Raw genomic sequence first — 19,811 nt, 5'->3', positions numbered from 1 at the left:
TGACGAACTAACACCGGCACCTGAAAATTCAAGGATCTTTATTGCCACCTCAAAGAACATCCTTTCATCAGCAGCACGGTGATTCTACGAATGGGAATCATGACGACCGGTGGTAGAAAGCCGGTTTCTTTCCCCACCGTCCCCTGAAATGATCGCCTCCGGCCAGGGAGGGCTGGAAGTGCGATCGGGGAGAGGCCGTAAATCGGGTGCAATGTCTTTGACGGGCCTGAAATCCCCGCCACGTGTGAAGACGACCAAATAAAGCCCAGAATGAAATCCCCTTCGGTTCCAGGATAAACACTGCGAGGCCAGGCTCGGCGATGCCGGGGCGGACCAACAGACCATCTCGGACCGACGGACCCACCCCGCTCCCAAAACACGTTCCCCGACACCCCCGGGCTCTGCGGCTTTTGAGCCACGCTCTCCGGCACGGACCCCGTCCCTCTGGCACCTACTCAGACGTCACCCACCCCAAGGGGTTGAGACGAGCAGAATGGCACACGCACACAAATACACCCACACGTGATGCAGCTGGATGACGTAAGAGCCAGGCTCACGCACACACAAACCCAGGTACGCGCAAGCGCTCACATCTGGCACTCCGGAACACGACGTGTTGAGTCACTGGCGATCCTTCCCCCGTCTATCCCCCCCGACGGAGTCCGTCCCAACCACGGCTCCCCTTCCGTACCTCGCGTCCGGCTCAGACCCAAGGGGGCCGGCTTGATTCATTTGCCGGCGGGCTGGGAAGTCGAGGGCCGGCGGCAGGGCCGACCGCTCGGGTCTTCCCGAGGGCCGGTGGGATTCGAACTTCCCAGATGACCCTTCCCCGCGTCCCCGCGACGCTGCCATTTCCGCATCGGCGATCCCGGGGCCCGCCTACTCCGACAGACAGGCCGACCGTGTCGCTCAGAGCGTCGGGGCCTGGGGGAGGCGCGGCCGCCCAGGACGGAATACCTGTAACAATAACTGTTATCGTGGTATCTGTCAAGCGCCCACTGTGTGCCCGACACCGTAGCGGGCGCTGGGATGGATACAGGCGGACCGGGCGGGACGCAGTCCCTGTCCCGTGTTGGGCTCGCCGTCTCAATCTCCATCTTACGGGTGAGGTAACTTGGGCCCGGAGAAGTAAAGGGACTCGCCCAAGGTCACACAGCAGGTAAGTGGTGGAGCTGGGATTAGAACGAATGACCTTCCAACTCCCAGGGCCCTGCTCCATCCACAACATCATCAAAATGGCCCAGTGCCCACCCGTGAGGATGGAGGACGGCGAGGTCGCCAGGAACTCTTGGGATATATATATATATATATAAAAATATATATCTATAAGTGCTTAATGTATACATATACCTTGGCATTGTTAAGCGCTTACCGTGCCAGGCACCGCACTAAACTCCGGGGTGGATAGAAGCAAATCGGGTTGGACGGTCTCTATCCCGCCCTGGACTCACAACCTTAATCCCCACTTTACAGATGAGGTAACTGAGGCACAGAGACGTGAAGCGACTCGCTCAAGGTCCCACAGCAGACACGCGGCAGGGAACCCAGGTCCTTCCGACTCTCAGGCCGGGACTCCCTCCGCTCGGCCACGCCGCTCCTCCGGAAGGTGGAAGGCGCCTCGCGTCCGGAGCGGGCGTGACCGCTTCCGGGGCGGAGCTGGGCTTGGGGTGCGACCGATCCCGTCCCTCTTTCCCGGGCGAGCGAGCCGATGGGCGAGGACGGAGAGGCAAACCGATTTACAGAGATCGGGGCGGGAACGACAGCAATAATTCAAATAGGGGCCCAAGGATGACGAGACGTAACGAAATAATAGCATCGAGTGCTCTTACTCTGCGCCCGACGCCGTGCTGAACGCTTCAGAGAGTTACCAGGCAGTCGTAACTGTGGCACTCAAGGGCTTACTCTGTGGTGCGAGCACCGTGCTAAGCGCTGGGGACAACACTAAATCGACTGTGGGGAACGAGTCCCGGCCCCAGGCGGGGCTCAGAGTCCGAGAAGGCGGGAGGACGGGTATCGGGTCCCCGTTTTACGAACGCCCAACGGAGACCCGGAGAAGTGCAGCAGGGAGCTGCCCAGGGTTCCACGGCAGGGAGGCGTCGGGGTGGGGATTAGAACAGGGGTCCTCCGCCTCTCAGGCCCGGGCTCTTGCCACGAGGCCACGCGGCTTCTCTCCGCTTTTCTTCTTCCCTCCACCTCCACCTCGGTGTCCCTGGACCGACTATACACACACGAACACACAAAAACGCACACACCAGCCCCCCCCCCCGCACCCCAAAAGATGTAGGGCACCAGCCCCCCACCCCAAGGGATGTCAGAAGCAGCGCGGCTCGGCGGAAAGAGCCCGGGCTCGGGAGTCAGAGGTCGTGGGTTCGAATCCCGGCTCCGCCGACTGTCAGTTGTGCGACCGTGGGCGCGTCACTTCACTTCTCCGGGCCTCGGCGACCTCACCTGGAGAATGGGGATTAACTGCGAGCCTCACGTGGGACGACCCGATGACCCTGGATCTACCCCAGCGCTGCACGTGGTAAGCGCTTCACCAACGCCAGCGTTATTGTTACGTAAGTTTGCCGAGGGCAGGGAATCTATCTGCCTACTGCCCTACCGTAGTCTCCCAAGTGCTCAGTACAGTGCCCCGCACGTAGTAGTCACTCAATAAACACAACTGAGCGAACGGACCCGCAGCACTTCCGTGCACTTCCTCTAGACCGGAACCTCCTGAGGGTGGGGATAATGTCGGCCAAATCTATCGCCCTGCACTCTCCCGAGCGCTCAGGACGGTGTTCTGCACACGATAAACGCCACCGACTGACTACACGCGTTACGCTAGAATCTCTCCGCACCTCCGTATCCGTTCGCTCTTCTTTCTCCCGACGTTATTTTGCGCCAGAAGAGCTCCAGGAGGGTGGGCATCCTGTCCGACCCTCCTCCTCCTCTCCCGAGCGCTTAGCGCGGTCCCTTGCCGCTCGCCAGGCGCTCCCCGAGTGGCAGGGAAAGAACGGCAGCGGGTGCCCGCGCCCGCCGACGCACCCTGAGGGACCCGGGGGGGGGGGGGGGGGCGGGGCGTCGGCCGTTCCTCCGGGACGGCTGACACAAATCCGAGCCCGGCACATTCCTGGAGCGTCTCCCACCCCTCGCGGTCGCTGTGATCTCGGGGGGCTGAGGCCGGGCAAAAATGTAAACGGAGAAAACAAGAGCATCGCTCGACTGGGATAAACAGAGCCGCCGCCGATCCGTCCCCGAGGCCCGCGGCGAGACATCGGCCCCGGGAAGGGGAGCTCGAGACCCCCCTCCCCGGCGGCCTCCGCAAGTGACCCCGACTAGGCCCCGGGGTGGGCGGCGCTTCTCTCTGCAGGTCCCTCCCTCTTTATTAAAAAACAAGGTATTTTTTATTATCTATTTTCATAATAACTACCGCGGTATCTGTTCTGCGCTTACTATCATGTTGGTATTTGTTAAGCGCTTACTATGTGCCGAGCGCCGTTCTAAGCGCTGGGGTAGACACAGGGGAATCAGGTCGTCCCACGTGGGGCTCACGGTCTTCACCCCCATTTTCCAGATGAGGTCACTGAGGCACCGAGAAGTGAAGCGACTCGCCCAAAGTCACCCAGCTGACAAGCGGTAGAGCCGGGGTCCGAACCCATGACCTCTGACTCCAAAGCCCGTGCTCTTTCCAGTGAGCCACGCTGCTTCCACGTGCCAGGCGCCGCTCTACCTCCCGGGAAGCGGCGTGGCCTAGTGGTCAGAGCCCGGGCCCGGGGGTCAGAAGGACCTGCGTTCTGATCCCGGCTCCGCCTCTTGTCTGTGTGACCTTGGGCACGTCGCTTCACTTCTTGGCGCCTCAGTTATCTCATCCGCAAAAACGGGGATGAAGACGGTGAGCCCCGTGTGAGACAAGGACTGTGTCCAATCTGATTAGCTGGTATCTACCCCAGCGCTTAGAACAGTGCTTAGATCATGGTAAGCGCTTAACAAATACCACAGTTATTATTATCACCAGCTGATCAGGCTGCACACAGTCAATGTCCCACATGGCGCTCCCGATCTTAATCCCCATTTTACGGATAACGCAACTGAGTCCCAGAGAAGTGAAATGACTTGCCCGGGGCCACAACTCGGGTCCTTCTGACTCTCAGGCCCCTGCTCTATCCACTAGGCCACACAGCTTCTCTCCTCCTCCTCGTCGTGAAGCAGCGTGGCTCAGCGGAAAGAGCCCGGGCTCGGGAGTCAGAGGTCGTGGCTTCGAATCCCGGCTCCGCCGCTCGTCAGCTGTGTGACTTTGGGCAAGTCACCGCACTTCTCTGGGCCTCAGTGGCCTCATCTGGAAAATGGGGATGAAGACTGTGAGCCCCCCGTGGGACAACCTGATCACCCTGTAGCCTCTCCAGCGCTTAGAACAGTGCTTTGCACATAGTAAGCGCTTAACGGATGCCATAATTATCATCATCTAGGATGGGGCAGCGTGGCCCAGTGGAAAAGAGCACGGGGCTTTGGAGTCAGAGGTCATGGGTTCGAACCCCGGCTCTGCCGCTTGTCAGCTGTGTGACTTTGGGCGAGTCGCTTCACTTCTCGGTGCCTCAGTTCCCTCATCTGTAAAATGGGGATTAAGACCGTGAGCCCCACGTGCGACGACCTGATCCCACCTGTGTCTACCCCAGCGCTTAGAACAGTGCTCGGCACACAGTAAGCGCTTAACAGATACCAACATTATTATTATTATTATTATGGGGAGAGGTTTGGTCAGTGCTGCTTAGAGAAGCGGCGTGGCTCAGTGGAAAGAGCCCGTGCTTGGGAGTCCGAGGTCATGGGTTCGAATCCCGGCTCTGCCACTTGTCAGCTGTGTGACTTTGGGCAGGTCACTTCTCTGGGCCTCATCTGTAAAATGGGGACTAAGACTGTGAGCCTCACGTGGGACAACCTGACGACCCTGGATCTCCCCCGGCGCTCAGAACGGTGCTCTGCACATCGTAAGCACTTAACAAATACCAACATTATTACTCTCACTTGAAGGCAGCAGAGAGGATTCTAGATAGGGGGAAGGGCTTGAGAAAAGGGGCGGAGGGGAGGGAGACGGGAACAAGGCACCGGGGGTGGATTGGAGAGGAGCAAAGCCCGTGAGCTGGGATGCAGTGGGGAGAAGGGAGAGCTGATGGGGAACGGGAACGGGCCACCGTCGGCGGTTTATGAGGTGCGGAGAGACGTGTGCGGGACGATGTTTGAGGAAAATAAACCGGACGGCCGAGTGAGGTACGGTCTGGAGGGGGAGAGCCTGGAGGCAGGGAGGGCAGATAAATCAAAGTGAAGCTCATTTAAGGGCGGTCGGAGAGGGTTACCTCCAATGAAATGGAAATGGGTTCTAATGCCGGCTCTGCCACTTGCCTGCTATGTGACCTTAGGTGAGTCGCTTAACTTCTCGGTGCCTCAGTTTCCTTAACTCCAAAATAATAACGTTGGTATTCGTTAAGCGCTTACCCTGTGCGGAGCACTGTTCTAAGCGCTGGGGAATACGGGGTCATCAGGTTGTCCCACGTGAGGCTCACAGTCTTAATCCCCATTTTACAGATGAGATAACTGAGGCAGAGCGAAGTTAAGTGACTTGCCCAAAGTCACACAGCTAAGTGGCAGAGCCTGGATTCGAACCCACGACCTCCGACTCCCAAGCCCATGCTCTTTCCACTGAGCCACGCTGCTTCTCTAAAAATGGGCATTCCACGCCCGTTCTCCCTCCTACGTAGACTGCGAGCCCCGCACGGGACAAGGACTGCGTCCGGCCTGTGTCTGTGAGGAGCAGCGTGGCCTAGAAGGTAGAGCAGGGGCCTGGGGGACTCAAGGACCTGGGTTCTAATCCCGACTCCGAAACCCGACCGCCACGTGACCTTGGGCAAGTCACTTAAACTTCTCTATGCCTCGTTTATCTCACCTATAAAATGGGGATTAAGACTGTGAGCCCTATTCGGGACAGGGACGCGTTCAACCCGATTATCTTGCATCTACCCCAGCACGCAGTAAAGCGCTTGAAGACCACAATTACTATTACTTCTAACAGAGCTTAACACATCGTGAGCGCTGAAGAAATACCGTTAAAAAAAAAAAAAAAATCGGGGATGGAGACAGATTCTGGGTTGTGCAAACATTTGAGAGCATTTTCTATTTAAGCTGTGGTTTTTCTTCAAAACCGGTTACGAGATGGCTTAAAACAGTCAGAGGAGTAGCCTTTACTGAGGGGCCACATTGCGCAAAACACCGTACTAGTGTCCGCACTTGGAAAGAATAGAGAATTAGTGAAGAAGAAGAAGAAGAATTGTATCTGTTAAGGGCTTAACTACACCCCAGGCACTGCAGTTTAGTGTTGGGATGGATACAAGAGTCCAACAGTGAAGCGACACGTCCCCCGCCCACAAGGAGCTTGCACCCTTGACAGGGGAAACAAATTTTAAAATACGTCCAACACCGTTAAAATAAATCAGTTTAACGAACGTAAATACAGGAGAGCCGAGGCGGCTATAAAGAAGTCCACATATGCCAGAGTTGCCCGAGTGGCTGATGTGCCTTGGGAAGCTGGAAAATTAACTGGAGAAAGCTCGGCGGCGAAGGGATTTTTAAGAGGGCTGTGGATAATCAACGTAACGATGGCATTTGTTAAGCGCTTCCTCTATGCCAGGCGCTGTTCTAAGCGCTGGGGTAGATACAAGGTAACTGGGTTGGACACAGTCCCGGTCCCACAGAGGGCTCGCAGTCTTAATCCCCGTTTTATAGATGAAGGAACTGAGGCACAGAGAGGTGACACGGCTTTATCCAAAGTGACCGAGCAGACAACTGGCGGGGCCGGGATTAGAACCCAGGTCCTTCTGACTCCCAGCCTCGTGTTCTATCCACTGGGCCGCGCTGCCCGTCCGAAGTGGGGAGGGAGGGAGATTTAGGCCAGGAGAAGAGCGTGAGGGAGGGGACGGAGGCGGGGGAGTAGAGAGCGAGGTACGGCTAGAAGGTTGACGAACAGAGGGTGAGGTGGGGCCAGAAGGTGGAGAGCCGCCCGAAGCTGACTGTGCGGAGCTTTTGTTTGATGTCTGAGCTCTTGTTTGTTTGCCTGAGAGACACGGGGGGCCACGAGGGGGGTCTGAGGCGAGCCGTGGGCCCGGCCACGCTCCGGGAAGCCGACCGGCGAGGCGACACGCAGGCTGCAAGAGGGGAGAAGCCAGAGACCGGGAAACCCGGGAGGAAAACGTACGCAAGCCGAGCTCCCCCGGCAAAGCAGGGGTAAAGCCGCGACCGTTAACGTGGTGAGGTGAAATGCCATAAACAGAGGAATGTTGTAAACTACCCTACTTTAAACAAAGAAATAAAATTCCACGGTCTGATAAAGCCATTTGTCTCTCCTTCCTGTTGAACTCTGCCCTCTCACCTCCCTCTCTGTTTATTTTCTCCATTTTCTGTGACACGAACATTCACTTAAACCTGTAAATTTCAAGGGCAACGGGAGGTGAAGCAAGTCAGGCGAATCTGCTAAGTGCAGCCACCAACCTGATAATTATTTGAATGAAGAGCTTGCTAGGTGCCAAGCGTTGTGCTAAGTCCCGGGGTGGATACGGGACAATCATACTGGACAGGGTCCCCGGTCCCACCGGGGGGCTCCCGGTCAGCTGTGTGACTTTGGGCAAGTCACTTAACTTCTCTGCGCGTCGGTGACCTCATCTGTAAGATGGAGATTAACCGTGAGCCTCACGTGGGACAACCTGACGACCCCGTATCTCCCCCAGCGCTTAGAACAGTGCTCTGCACATAGTAAGCGCTTAACAAATACCAACGTTATTATGACGAGGAGGCAGGGAGAGCACCGATAATGACAAACGATAACAACGGCGTTGGTTGAGCGCGCACTGTGCGCCAAGCACTCTACTAAAGACTGGGTGAGATACAAGGTGATCAGGTTGGACGCAGGCCCTCTCCTTCGCTGGGCTAAATAGGTTCCCAGCTCCACGTGTCTCCCGGTCACTCCTCCCCACAGCGATGGCTCTGGCAGGATGCGGTGCGGTCGAACCGCCCCAGCAGAAATCTGGGGCAAAACTGCAACGGGGCACCGCGGGACAGAAAAGGAGACAGCTGCATTTCGCGGGAAGCCAAGGGGCTAATCGCCTTCCTATCTTAAGCGGTCGCTGAGGGCTCTCTGGGAGGAATTGCGGCTACTTCCCGGGGCGAAGCCGACAGCCACCTCTGGGGTGAAGACAAGGTTTTGTAAGTTGTGAAAATTCCACAACCTCTTCGGTCCCTTGGTCTGACACCGGGAAGAGAAAGTGGCTCCCGGCAGGCCCTTGATCCATCCCGACCTTTAGGGCATGTGCGGAGTTTTCTCTCTGCAAATAACAATAGCAGCATTTATTAAGCACTGCGTGCCAAGCGCTGGGGTGGATACGCGCGGTCCCCGTCCCACGCGGGGCTCACAGTCTCGCTCTCCATTTAACGGATGAGGGAACCGGGGCCCAGAGAGGTGAAGTGACATGCGCAAGGTCACACAGCAGACAAGCGGTGGACCCGGAACCCATGACTTTCTGACTCCCGGGCCCGCGCTCCATCCACTGTGCCACGCTGCGTCCGTGTTTGTGGGAAAACAGGCTACCAGGGGAGCTCTCAGCGGTCGCGGTCTGCATTTCGGTCTCAGAATACTTGTGCTCCGTGACCTCGCCTGACCGCGCAGTAAGGAACCTCCTTCTCTCTCCGTCCTCTCTCTGGGAAACGCTTAGCTCAGTGCTCCGCACACAGTAAGTGCGCACTAAAGTCCACTGATGAGTCAGTACTGGTGACTGCAGTTTAAACCTCCACTGGTGCCATCTCCACCTGAACCGTCTCTTGCTCTTTTCCGGTTGAGTCACGGCTGACAACACGTTAGCAAACATTTAACGGAAGTTTAACAACTCTTCTTTTTTACGCTATTTAAGGGCTCACCATGTGACCCGCACTGTACTAATTGCGGTATTCGTTAAGCGCTTTGTGCGAGGCACTGTACTATGCCTGGGGGGGAGATAGAAAATAATCAGGTTGGACACAGTCCCCGTCCCACATGTCCCATCTTAAGAGATGAAGTAACTGAGGCCCGGAAAAGTTCAGTGACTTGCACAAGGTCCCACAGCAGACAGTGGTGGAGCTGGGATTAGAATCCAGGTCCTCTGACTCCCAGGGCTGTGCTCTTTCTGCTAAGCCACGCGGCTTCCCTATCTGGTTATTTTCTATCTACTCCAGGGTTTAGGTCAGCGCGTCGGCACATAGTTAAGTGCTTAAATGCAACGATTATGATTATTATTGCATTCTATTGGGGGACAAAGTATGGACAGAGGGCAGGAGCAGGCAGAAGCACCTTATAATCAAGGATTCACAGTTTCGTAAAGAGCCTTGGTAACTTCTCCCTCTAGACCACGAACTCCTTGTGGACAGGGAAAATGTCTACCAACTCTGTTGTACTGTCCTCTCCCAAGCACGTAATTCGGTGCTCTGCACACCGTGAACGCTCAGTAAATGCAACTGATGATTTCTTTTGACTGCCCTCTGTTTAGTAGGGATGTTTATGCTACCCTAGTGGGAAAGGGCAAAACCATCCAAGGAATCTCTCTCACCCAGGGGGTTTCCTTTCCCAAGTGAAAACATTCATTTAATCGCATTTAGTGCGGGCTTTCTGTGTGCAGAGCACTGTCCTGAGGGCTTAGGAGAGTACAATACAACAAAAAACCGACACACTCCCTGCCCACAATGAGCTTACAGTCTAGAGCACTATAAAACGGAGTTGGTAACAGGCCCTTGATTCACACAGGCTCCGGGCGACTCTGTAATTTATTTAACGTCTGTCTCCCCCTCTATTCATTCATTCGTTCAATAGTATTTATTGAGCGCTTACCGTGTGCAGAGCACTGTACTAAGCGCTTGGAACGGCCAATTCGGCAACAGACAGAGACAATCCCTGCCCGACGACGGGCTCACGGTCTAATCGGGGGAGACAGACGGCAGAGCAAAACAGAATGAAACAAAAACAACACATTATCACGATAAATAGAATCAAGGGGATGTGCACCTCATGAACAAAATAAATAGGGCAATAAATAATATATACAAATATTTATATTATTATTATACAAATCTAGACTGCAAACGAGTTGTGGGGAGGGACCGTCTCCTCCCAGCTCTATTATACTGTCCTCTCTCAAGAGCTTACTTAGTACAGTGCTCTGTACACGGTAAGCGCTCAGTAAATACACCCGACTGACCAGCGGAACCTTGGAGGTGACAGAGTCCAGGGGGACAGGCCCTCCTATCCCTGTCCGCACCAAGCTCACAGGCTAGAGGGGAAGGCGGACGTTAATAAAAATAAGCGAATTACGGATCTGTACGTAAAAGCTTCGGGACTGAGGGTAAAGGGAGCAAATCCGGGCGCCCCACGAGGAAGTGGGAGAAGAGGAAATGAGCGTTTAGTGGGGAAAGGCCTCGTCTTCTTCAATAAGGTTTCGAGAGGGAGGAGAATAATTGTCTACAGAATCGTTAGACACCTTCTTTGCCCTCCAGGGAGACAGCAGGGGCCTGTTGCTATTAGTAAATTGTACTTAGTGTTATATGGTAGTCTCCCAAGCTCTCAGTACAGTGCTCTGCACAGAGTAAGTGCTCAATAAATACGACTGACTGACAACGTGGGCTGTCGCTCTCCGTCTGCGCCCCGAGCTGGCAGGGGCTCAGGGCGGCAATGGCAGAGGGGGAATCCGATCAGACCGGCCCCGCGAGGGCACTCAGGGATGAGGCGTCTCCTCACCCCGGCACCAGATCTCCGGGAAGGGCTCGGCGGGCTCGGGGAAACACCATTAGACTGTGAGTTCCTCGAGGGCAGGGACGCCGTCTTCTCCTTGCCCAGCACGGTGCTCGGCACTCAGTCGGTGCCCAGCAGGGTGCTTGTTAAACCCTGCTCTTCCCGAGGCCACTGCGTCCACCCAGTTCAGGCCTAAAGCAGCCAGCGGCAGCACTTCAGGGGATAATACTAACGCAAGAAGAGTCAGAACTGTGTAATTCCCGGAAGAAACACGAGGACTCCGGCAGAAGAAGAACACGCCAAATGACTCTCCCTGCCTAATGGGACTGAGGCAAGAATAGCGCCCGCGAAGCAAAAAAAGGAGACCCTAAAAGTGGCCTGTCCGGGCTTTCACCAGGCGGAAATGCGGGCCCCTCTCTCTCCAGCCGCAGACACCTGGGGTTCTCGGGACCTGCTAAACCGGGAGGCGGGAGTGAGCCAGCCCAGCCGGGGGCGGGGGGGGGACGGGGCTCGCCGACGTGTCCGAGAGGCCGCGGGGGTGAAGGCGCCGCTGGCCGGCTCGATTCAGCAAATGGCATCTAAGCAAGCTGCCGCTCCCCAGCCTGGCCCGGAGTAACACCCCAAGACCGCCTTCTGGGGTACTCTACAGCTGGAACGGCCCGGCCCGGCAGCCCACCGGGGTACTTAAAAGCCAGACCGAGGGCCTCAGAACCTTCCCCTCCCCGCTCGAGGCCCGTGATACCAATAAAACCAAATATGCCCCAAGGCCCCGCCTTCACGCTCCTCGTCAAGGGACTGCCGCCGGTGTGGCTAGAAACCAGCGGGCGGGCTACATCCATCTGCCGCCGGGGCGGCAGGAACGCCGGCTCGGGTTCGGAAAGTCCCGCCCGTCGTGGGTCAGGAGTCTGCGCCCAAGTCGGCGTGCGTCCGTCCGTCCCCCCCGCTCCGCCGAACTGTAGGAGGGCCCGAGGGAGCGGGGCTGTTGGCGGGGGTGGGCTGGCAGAGGCGGGCTCTCCCCCCCGGCCCACTTCCTCACCAGACGAGCTCCTCCGGGCCTCTCCCCCACCACGATTCCCTCATCCACCACCATTCGGATCCTCCCCACCTCCCCCCACTTCACCGACGGGATCCCCGGGACTACTTTTCACCGCAATCATTAGAGGAGTCTCTGCTCCAGGCCACCCAGCCAGCCGTAAATAACGCGCCGGTGCCGTTGGCCGGGCCTCGAGCCGAGGCCACCTGTTTCCGTGGGGAGGCATCCCGTGCAACTTTAGAAGCGGGAGACTGAGGAAAGGGGTGGAAAAAAAATCCGGCTCTCCCCCCCGGCCCCCGGCCCCGCCAGCCAAGATTTAGTGTTTACTTGGAAAGGAACTGTAATATCATTCGGGGAGGTGAGCAGCAGGAATAATGAGACCCGGGATTCGTAGTCAGCTTTATTCTCCCTCGGCGCCGTCTCCTCAGTCGGTTCGCTTCACCCGCCCAGTCCCGGCGAGGGCGGGAACGTCCGCCCCATGTGACAGAGAGGTTAAGCGATTTGTCCGGGGGTCACCCGGCAGGCCGGGGGCAGAGCTGGGGTCGGAACCAGGGTTTCCCGAGGTTTCCCCCCCCCCCCGACAACCAATGCAGACTATCCTAGGCCCCCAGAGCGGGATCCCAACTGGAGTCTGACGTTCCAACGGCTACTGCCACTTGTCGGCTGTGTGACTGTGGGCGAGTCGCTTCACTTCTCTGGGCCTCAGTTCCCTCGTCTGTAAAATGGGGATTGCCCGCGAGCCTCGTGGGGGACAATCTGATTAAGCTGTATCTACCCCAGGGCTTAGAACAGCGCTCCGCACATAGCGAGCGCTTAACAAATACCGACATTATTATTATTATTATTACTGCGCATCCAGCCCGGTTACGGCCAAGGAGGGACCTTCTTAAATTACTTCCGAGAAAAGCGGGGCCTACCCGCCGGGCCCGCCGAGCACCGGACAACCGGCCCCCGGGGGGGGAGCTCAGCACCACACCTGGCCCCCGGGTAACGCTACTGGATGCACGTTCGGGCCCGGGGGGGGGGGGGGGGGCAGAGACGACGGGGCGGCGGAGGGGAGAAGCAGAGGACCGCAAGCATCTTACTTGGGTTGGGCTAAGCAGCCGGGGGCGATCGTGGCCCGGGTCTCCTCGTCCCCGGGCCGCAGGGCGGTGAGCTCCAGCATGTCAACCATGACGTCGTTGGTGTGTCCCGGCAGCTTGGGCAGGATGGAAAGCATCTTATCCACAAGGTTGTCTCCGTGGTGCCCAACGGCTCCTGTTTCAACGCAGATGGGAGATCGGAGCTGGGAGGGGAGAGAGCGGACCGTGGGGGGAGAGGAAGGGGGAATCTCGCACACTCCGCTCCTCACTCTGCCTCCATCTCGCCGCTGGACCCTGACCCGTGTCCTGCCTCCGGCCGGGGATGCCCTCCCGCTCTCCCCCCTCTTCAAAGCTCTATTGAAGGCCCATCTCCTCCAAGAGGCCTTCCCAGACTAAACTCCACTTTTCCTCATCTCCCACTCCCTCCAGTGTCACCCTGACTTGCTCCCTTGGCTCTCCCCCCCCCCCCCCCCCCCCCGCCCCCGGCACTTTCGTACCTATCTGCCATTTCATTTATCTGTATTGACGTCCGCCTCCCCGGCTCTAGACGGTCAGCTCGTGGTGAGCAGGGAATGTCGCTGTCGATTGCTCAGTACAGTGCTCTGCACACAGTAAGCGCTCAATAAATACTACCGAATGAACGCATTGCCGTATTATACTTTCCCAAGCGCTCAGTACTGTACTCTGCACAGAGTAAGCGCTTAATACATACGACTGAACGAATCCAAAGGCAGAACGGGCCAACCGATCGATCATCAGGAACCACGTAAATACTCCAGTCCTTACCGTCACTACGTATTTTACTATCTGTCTCGCCGGCTCGACCGAAAGCTCCTTGGAGTCGGGGATCGTGCCTACCACCAGTCATTTACTGAGCGCTTCCTGTAAGCAGAGCACTGTGCCAAGTGCCAGGACGAGTACAAAACAACAAGGAAGACACATCCCGGATCCACCGCTCGGCTGCCGCGGGCAGGTCACTTTGCTTCTCTGTGCCTCGGTTCCCTCATCTGCAAAACGGGGATTGAGACAGGGAGCCCGACACGGCACAGGGGTTGGGTCCGACTACATTTGCCTGTATCCACCCCAGCGCTCCGTACGGTGCCTGGCACGTGGTAAGCGCTTAACGGATACCATCGTCGTTAGCGGCCGCCTGCGGGAGGTGGAGCTTCAGACGTGGCCGCCGTCAGTCGACTGTATCTGTTGAGCACTTTCCGTGTGCGGAGCACTGCACGTAGCATTTGGAGGAGCACAACGGAACAACAGGTCCGTTCCCTGCCCACAGAGCGCTTACGGTCACAGCTCAGGGCTACCTTCAATCCTCTCTCACGTTTCTAAATCCCCCCCCCCCCAATCAATAAAGCCAAGTTCACACCAACACCACTGTCTTCACACACCTGGGGCTATTCCGGGTGCAAAACGGACCCGACTCTTCTCCACTCCTTTCCGTCTTGCCCTTGGATTTGACCCTCCTCCCCCTTCCCCTCAGCACCGGGCTCATTTATATGTATTTAGATATATTCGATTAGGCCGTAAGCCCGTCAAACGGCGGGGACTGTCTCTATCTGTTGCCGACTTGTTCGTTCCAAGCGCTTAGTACAGTGCTCTGCACATAGTAAGCGCTACGATTAATACTATTGAATGTTCTTTATTACCCTATTTATTTTGTTAACGCGGTGTACATCCCCTCGGTTCTATTTATCTTGATGATGTCGTCTTGTTTCTGTTTGGCTTTGCCGTCTGTCTCCCCCGTTTAGACCGGGAGCCCGTCGCTGGGCAGGGACGGTCTCTAGCTGCTGCCCAACTGTCCATTCCACGCGCTCGGTACAGTGCTCTGCACAGGGTAAGCGCTCAATAAATGCTATTGAATGAATGACTCTTTACGCGCCCTTCCCTCAGCTCCGCTGCCCTCGTGCCCATATCCACAATTTATTATTTCTACTCACGCCTGTCTCCCTCTCTAGACGCTAAGCTCGCTGAGGGTGGGGAATGGGTCTACCAGCTGTTATCCTGTATGGCCCCGAGTGCTCAGCACAGTGCTCTGCACACAGTCGACGGTTCCCCCCACTCGAGAACTCCGGGGGTTGCCCATCCACCTCCGTACGTCTGCCGGATGACCCGAGGCCAGCGGCTTCCCTTCTCTGTGCCCCGGTTCCCTCATCCGTCAAAGGGGGATGAAGACTGAGAGCCCCACGTGGGCCGACCCGATGACGGGAAGCAGCGTGGCTCCGTGGAGAGCGCCCGGGCTCGGGAGTCAGAGGTCACGGGTTCTAATCCCGACTCCGCCACTTGTCGGCTGTGTGACTCTGGGCAAGTCACTTCACCGGGCCTCAGTTCCCTCGTCTGTAAAACGGGGATCGAGACCGTGAGCCCCACGTGGGACTGCGTCCGACCCGATCGGCTTGTATCCACCCCAGCGCTTAGTAGAGTGCCTGGCGCATAGTTAAGCGCTTAACCAATGCCGTAATAAATAAATTGATTACCTTCTATCTACCCAGGGCTTAGCACGGCGCTGGGCACGTAGTAAGCGCTTAACAAATACCACAGTCACGATCGCTATTAGTAGACATGATCGATTATACGATCGATTGATTATAACCTGGGGCGGAGCACTGTACTGAGTGCTCGGGTAGGGTTAGTAGGCATGCTCCCTTACCTTCCGGGAGCAGGAAACGGCCGGCAGCTTGCACTCGCCCTGATGATCTCCCATTCTTTCTCCCCGAGGTCAGAGTCGTTTGGGATGCAATCCCACGCAGAGGTTTGGAGAATCATTTCTCCCACGTGGGAAGGACTGGGTCAGTTGTGGACAAGGAAAGATGAGGTGGGTGGCCGGGTGGGTGGGTGGAGGGGGATTCATTCCTCCGGTTACTTACTCGCATTCACTGAGCGCTTACTGCGCGCGGGGCACCATTCGAAGCCGCGGGGAGAGCACGGCGATATGACTGGGAGACCTTTCCCCCCCGTCTTTCCCCGGCCAGCCCCTCTCTTCGGGAATACCGATAAGGAGGAAAATACGCCGGAGACCACACTTCCACGCCTGCACAGTAATAACGGTAAGGTCGGTATTCGTTAGGCGCCGACTACGCATCGAGCACCGTTCCAAGTGCTGGGGCAGATCCGAGCTCAGCGAGCCGGACGCAGTGCGTGTCGCCGGGGGGCTCACCGTCTTAAACCCTATTTTACAGATGAGGCAATCGAGGCCCAGGGAAGCGAGCGACGGTGGCCGAGTCAGGATTAGAATCCAGGTCTTTTGGACTCCCAGCCCGCGCTCCGTCCGCTGGGCCACGGCCGCTTCTTCCGGGGCAGGCTCACTGGTGCGAAGGCGGAGGGACGACCTTCCGGGGATGCCCTGTGCTCGCTCACCCCACCTCCCCACCTCTGCCACCGGGTCCTTTCCCTCCTTCGAAGCCCCGAGAAGACGCCGTCCCTTCCGGGAAGGACTCCTAAATTCAGCCCTCCACTTTCCCCCGCTGTTCACTCACTCAATCTTATCTATTGAGCGCCGGTTACGGGCAGAACACTGTCCGAAGCGCCCGGGGGGGAGCACCGTTTAGCGATAAACCGCCAGGGTCTCTGTCCGCAACGAGGTTAAGGGTCTAGAGGGGGGGACCAGAGCAGCACTCGGGCTCACGGACCGGTGTTTTCCACCTCTCCGGTTATCAACTCTCCAACTCAGACTCTGCGGCACATTCATCGCTCTGCGTCTGCCTCCCTCGGAAGACCAAGATTCCCAAGGGTTTTCACTTCCTTTGACGGTTCCCTAGGACTCCAGTTGGCCCGGGGAATCGTACGCCCTGACGGGACGGGAGTCCGGAGGGCCTAGTCCTCGGGGGAGCGGCAGGCAGGTCCCAAGTCTCCCACTTCTTATCAGAGAGGTTCCCTTGGCAGGTCCTGGGCGTGGTTCTCTGGAATATCAGCAGGGTATTTTTTAAGTGCTTATCATCGTCACGGTACTCCAAAGGTATTTAATAGTGTGGGTAGCCGTTAAGCGCTTACTAGGCGCACAGCACCGTTCTAAGCGCCGGGGGAGATCCAGGGTCATGGGGTTGTCCCCCGGGAGGCTGACAGGTTCGTGGAGCGAACCAGCCCGTTTGACAGATGAGGTCACGGAGAAGAGAAGTGACTTGCCCCCGGTCCCACGGCCGACAAGCGGCGGGGCCGGGATTCGAACCCACGACCTCTGACTCCCAGGCCCGGGCTCTTGCCACTGAGCCGCGCTGCTTCTCTTGCGCCAGATACCGTCCCGAGCACTGGGTAGATAAAAGTTAAGCGGGTCGGACCCCGTCCGTGTCCCCCGTGGGGCTCCCACTCTCGATCCCCACTTTACCGATGAGGTCACCGAGGCCCAGAGCAGTGACTTGTCCCAGGCCACACACAGACGTGCTGGGATTAGAACCCAGGTCCTTCTGCCTCGCGGGCCCAGGCTCTTTCCCCCAGACCCCATTCCCTCCCACGTACACATCACCGCGTGTAGCGAACCAGACTTCACTACGGGACAAACTACGCCGGTGGGTCTCTCTCCGCGCCTCTTCACGCCTGTGGGAAATTCTGATCCCCAACGTCGCCAAGTCTCAACTTAATGATCATCATCCAAAAAAAAAAAACAAAAACAAAAAAAACCCCAGCTCACCGGTGGGATTTTTGTAAATATCAGAGTTCCCACAGGCTGCCCCGGGAACAAGTTCGACGGTCTACTCCGGAACGGAGGAAAGGGGTGACACAACCCGACCCCGTGCAGGGAGAAGCTTCTTCCTCGGGCCCCGCCTCGGCCCACCCCGCCTCCCTTCTGCTTTTACGGCATTTGTGAAACGCGCACTCTGTGCCAGCCGTCGTGCCGAGTGCCGGGGCGGGATCCGGCTCCCCGGGGTGGCCCCAGTTCACGTCCCTCACGGGGCTCTCCCGTCTTCATCCCCATCTCACCCGGGAGAAAACAGAGGCACAGCCAGGCGAATTCGGTCCGTCGGTCGCCTTTATCGAGTGCTCACCGCGCGCGGGGCACCGGGCGGAGCGCCTGGGAGAGTACCGTTTAGCCATCAACGGAGGAGGCCGCCGAGGCCCCGAAAGTAATGACGTTGGCCCTGGTTGAGCGCTTACTACGTGCCGAGCGCCGTTCTAAGCACCGGGGCGGATCCGGGGGAAGGAGCCGGTCCCCGGTGGGGCACACGGGCCTCGAGTCCATTTGACAGAGGAGGGAACTGAGGCCGCCGGGGAAGTGAGGCGACCGGCCCAAAGTCAGCCGGCTGACAAGTGGCGGAGCCAGGATTAAAACCCACGACCTCCGACTCCCCAGCCTGGGCTCTTGCCACCGAACCACACGACTTCTCAACACCAACGGTAGATCCCGGGCGGTAGGGGCTGGAATTGGAACCCACGCCCTCGGACTCCCCAGCCCGGGCTCTTTCCACTGAGCCCCGCTTCTCAATACTGGTGGGTCCCAGGCGTCGGGGCGGAATGAGAACCCACGACCTCCGACTCCCCGGCCCGAACTCTTCCCGCTGAGCCCCGCCGCTTCTCCATCCGAGTGGACCCCGGGTGTCGGCACGAGAACCCACGACCTCTGACTCCCCAGCCTGGGCTCTTCCCGCTGAGCCCGGCTGCTTCTCAATCCCAGTTTGATCCTGGGTGTTGGGGAATGAAATTAGAACCCATGACCTTTGACTCCCCGGGCCCAACTCTTCCCGCTGAACCCCGCCGCTTCTCCATCCTAGTGGCCTCCACGTGTCGGGATTAGAACCCACGACCTCCGCCTTCCCGGCCGGGGCCCTCTGCACCGAACCCGCCGCTTCTCCATCCTAAGGGCCCCCGGGTGTCGGGATTAGAACCCACGACTCTTGACTCCCCAGCCCGGGCTCTTTCCACCGAACCCGCCGCTTCTCCATCCCAGGGACCCCCGGGTGTGGGGATTATTAGAACCCACGCCCCTTGACTCCTTGGCCCGGGTTCTTTCCGCCGAACCCGCCGTTCCTCCATCCTAGCGAGCCCCGGGGGGCGGGGATTCGAACCCACGCCCCTGGCCTCCTCGGCCCCTGGCTCTTCCCCCTGAGCCCCGCCGCTTCTCCATCCTAAGGGCCCCCGGGTGTCGGGATTAGAACCCACGACTCTTGACTCCCCAGCCCGGGCTCTTTCCACCGAACCCGCCGCTTCTCCATCCCAGGGACCCCCGGGTGTGGGGATTATTAGAACCCACGCCCCTGGCCTCCTCGGCCCCTGGCTCTGCGCCCTGAGCCCCGCCGCTTCTCCATCCCAATGGCCCCCGGGGGGCGGGGATTCGCACCCGCGCCCCTCGCCGCCCCCCACCTGCGAGGTCGAGGGTCCGGTCGAGGCAGAGCAGGGCGGCGTCGGGGCGCGCGGGCGCGTCGGGGGTCCTCCCGGGGGCCCGGGCCAGGCGGCCGGCCAGGGCCCGGCTCCCGCCGCCCAGGGCGAAGCGCTCCTCCCGCACGCCCAGCGCGTCGCACAGGGCGGCCAGGGCCCCGGCCAGGCGGCGGGGCCCCGCGGGGGGCAGCAGGGCGAGGTGCGGCCCGACGGGCAGCAGCGGGGGCAGCGGGGCGGCCAGCGTCCGCAGCCCGGGGACCGGCGGCCCGGCCCGCCCGGCCCGCTCGTCGTCCGGGGGGGCGGCCAGGACGCAGTCCTCGAAGCGGCCGCGGCGCAGCAGCCCCCGCAGGGCGGCGAGGCCCGGCCCGCAGGGGGCGCCGTGGAGCACCACCAGGGCCCGGCGCTCGTCGGGCCCGCCGGCCGCCGCCCGGGGCCCGAAGGCGCGCAGCCGCCCCGGGCCCCCCGCCGCCGCCGCCAGCCGCTCCGCCTCGCCGGCCCAGTGCAGGCTCTCGGCGCTGGGCCCGTCCAGGTAGACCGCCGCCGCCCCCGCCGCCTCCGCCGCCACCGCCGCCCAGGCCCGCCGGGACAGCGACGCCGGGCCCGGCTCCGCCAT

At 58.9% G+C, this 19,811-nt stretch overlaps 1 protein-coding gene across 1 annotated transcript in view; it reads right to left on the bottom strand.

The window, feature by feature from the left end:
- SCFD2 (sec1 family domain containing 2) overlaps nucleotides 1–19,811 on the bottom strand; it is a 139,121-nt gene extending 119,310 nt beyond the window's left edge. The window contains exons 1-2 of the mRNA XM_029076554.1: nucleotides 19,184–19,811; nucleotides 12,893–13,064 (exon numbers count right to left, since the gene is read on the bottom strand). Coding sequence (XP_028932387.1) covers nucleotides 12,893–13,064; nucleotides 19,184–19,811 — 800 coding nt within the window. The remainder of the gene's footprint in view (nucleotides 1–12,892; nucleotides 13,065–19,183) is intronic.

This window comes from Ornithorhynchus anatinus, chromosome 12 (assembly GCF_004115215.2).
Source record: "Ornithorhynchus anatinus isolate Pmale09 chromosome 12, mOrnAna1.pri.v4, whole genome shotgun sequence".
Lineage (NCBI taxonomy): Eukaryota > Metazoa > Chordata > Mammalia > Monotremata > Ornithorhynchidae > Ornithorhynchus > Ornithorhynchus anatinus.
The sequence above is the reverse complement of the archived record's forward strand: the minus strand, read 5'-3'. Positions and strand labels throughout refer to the sequence as shown.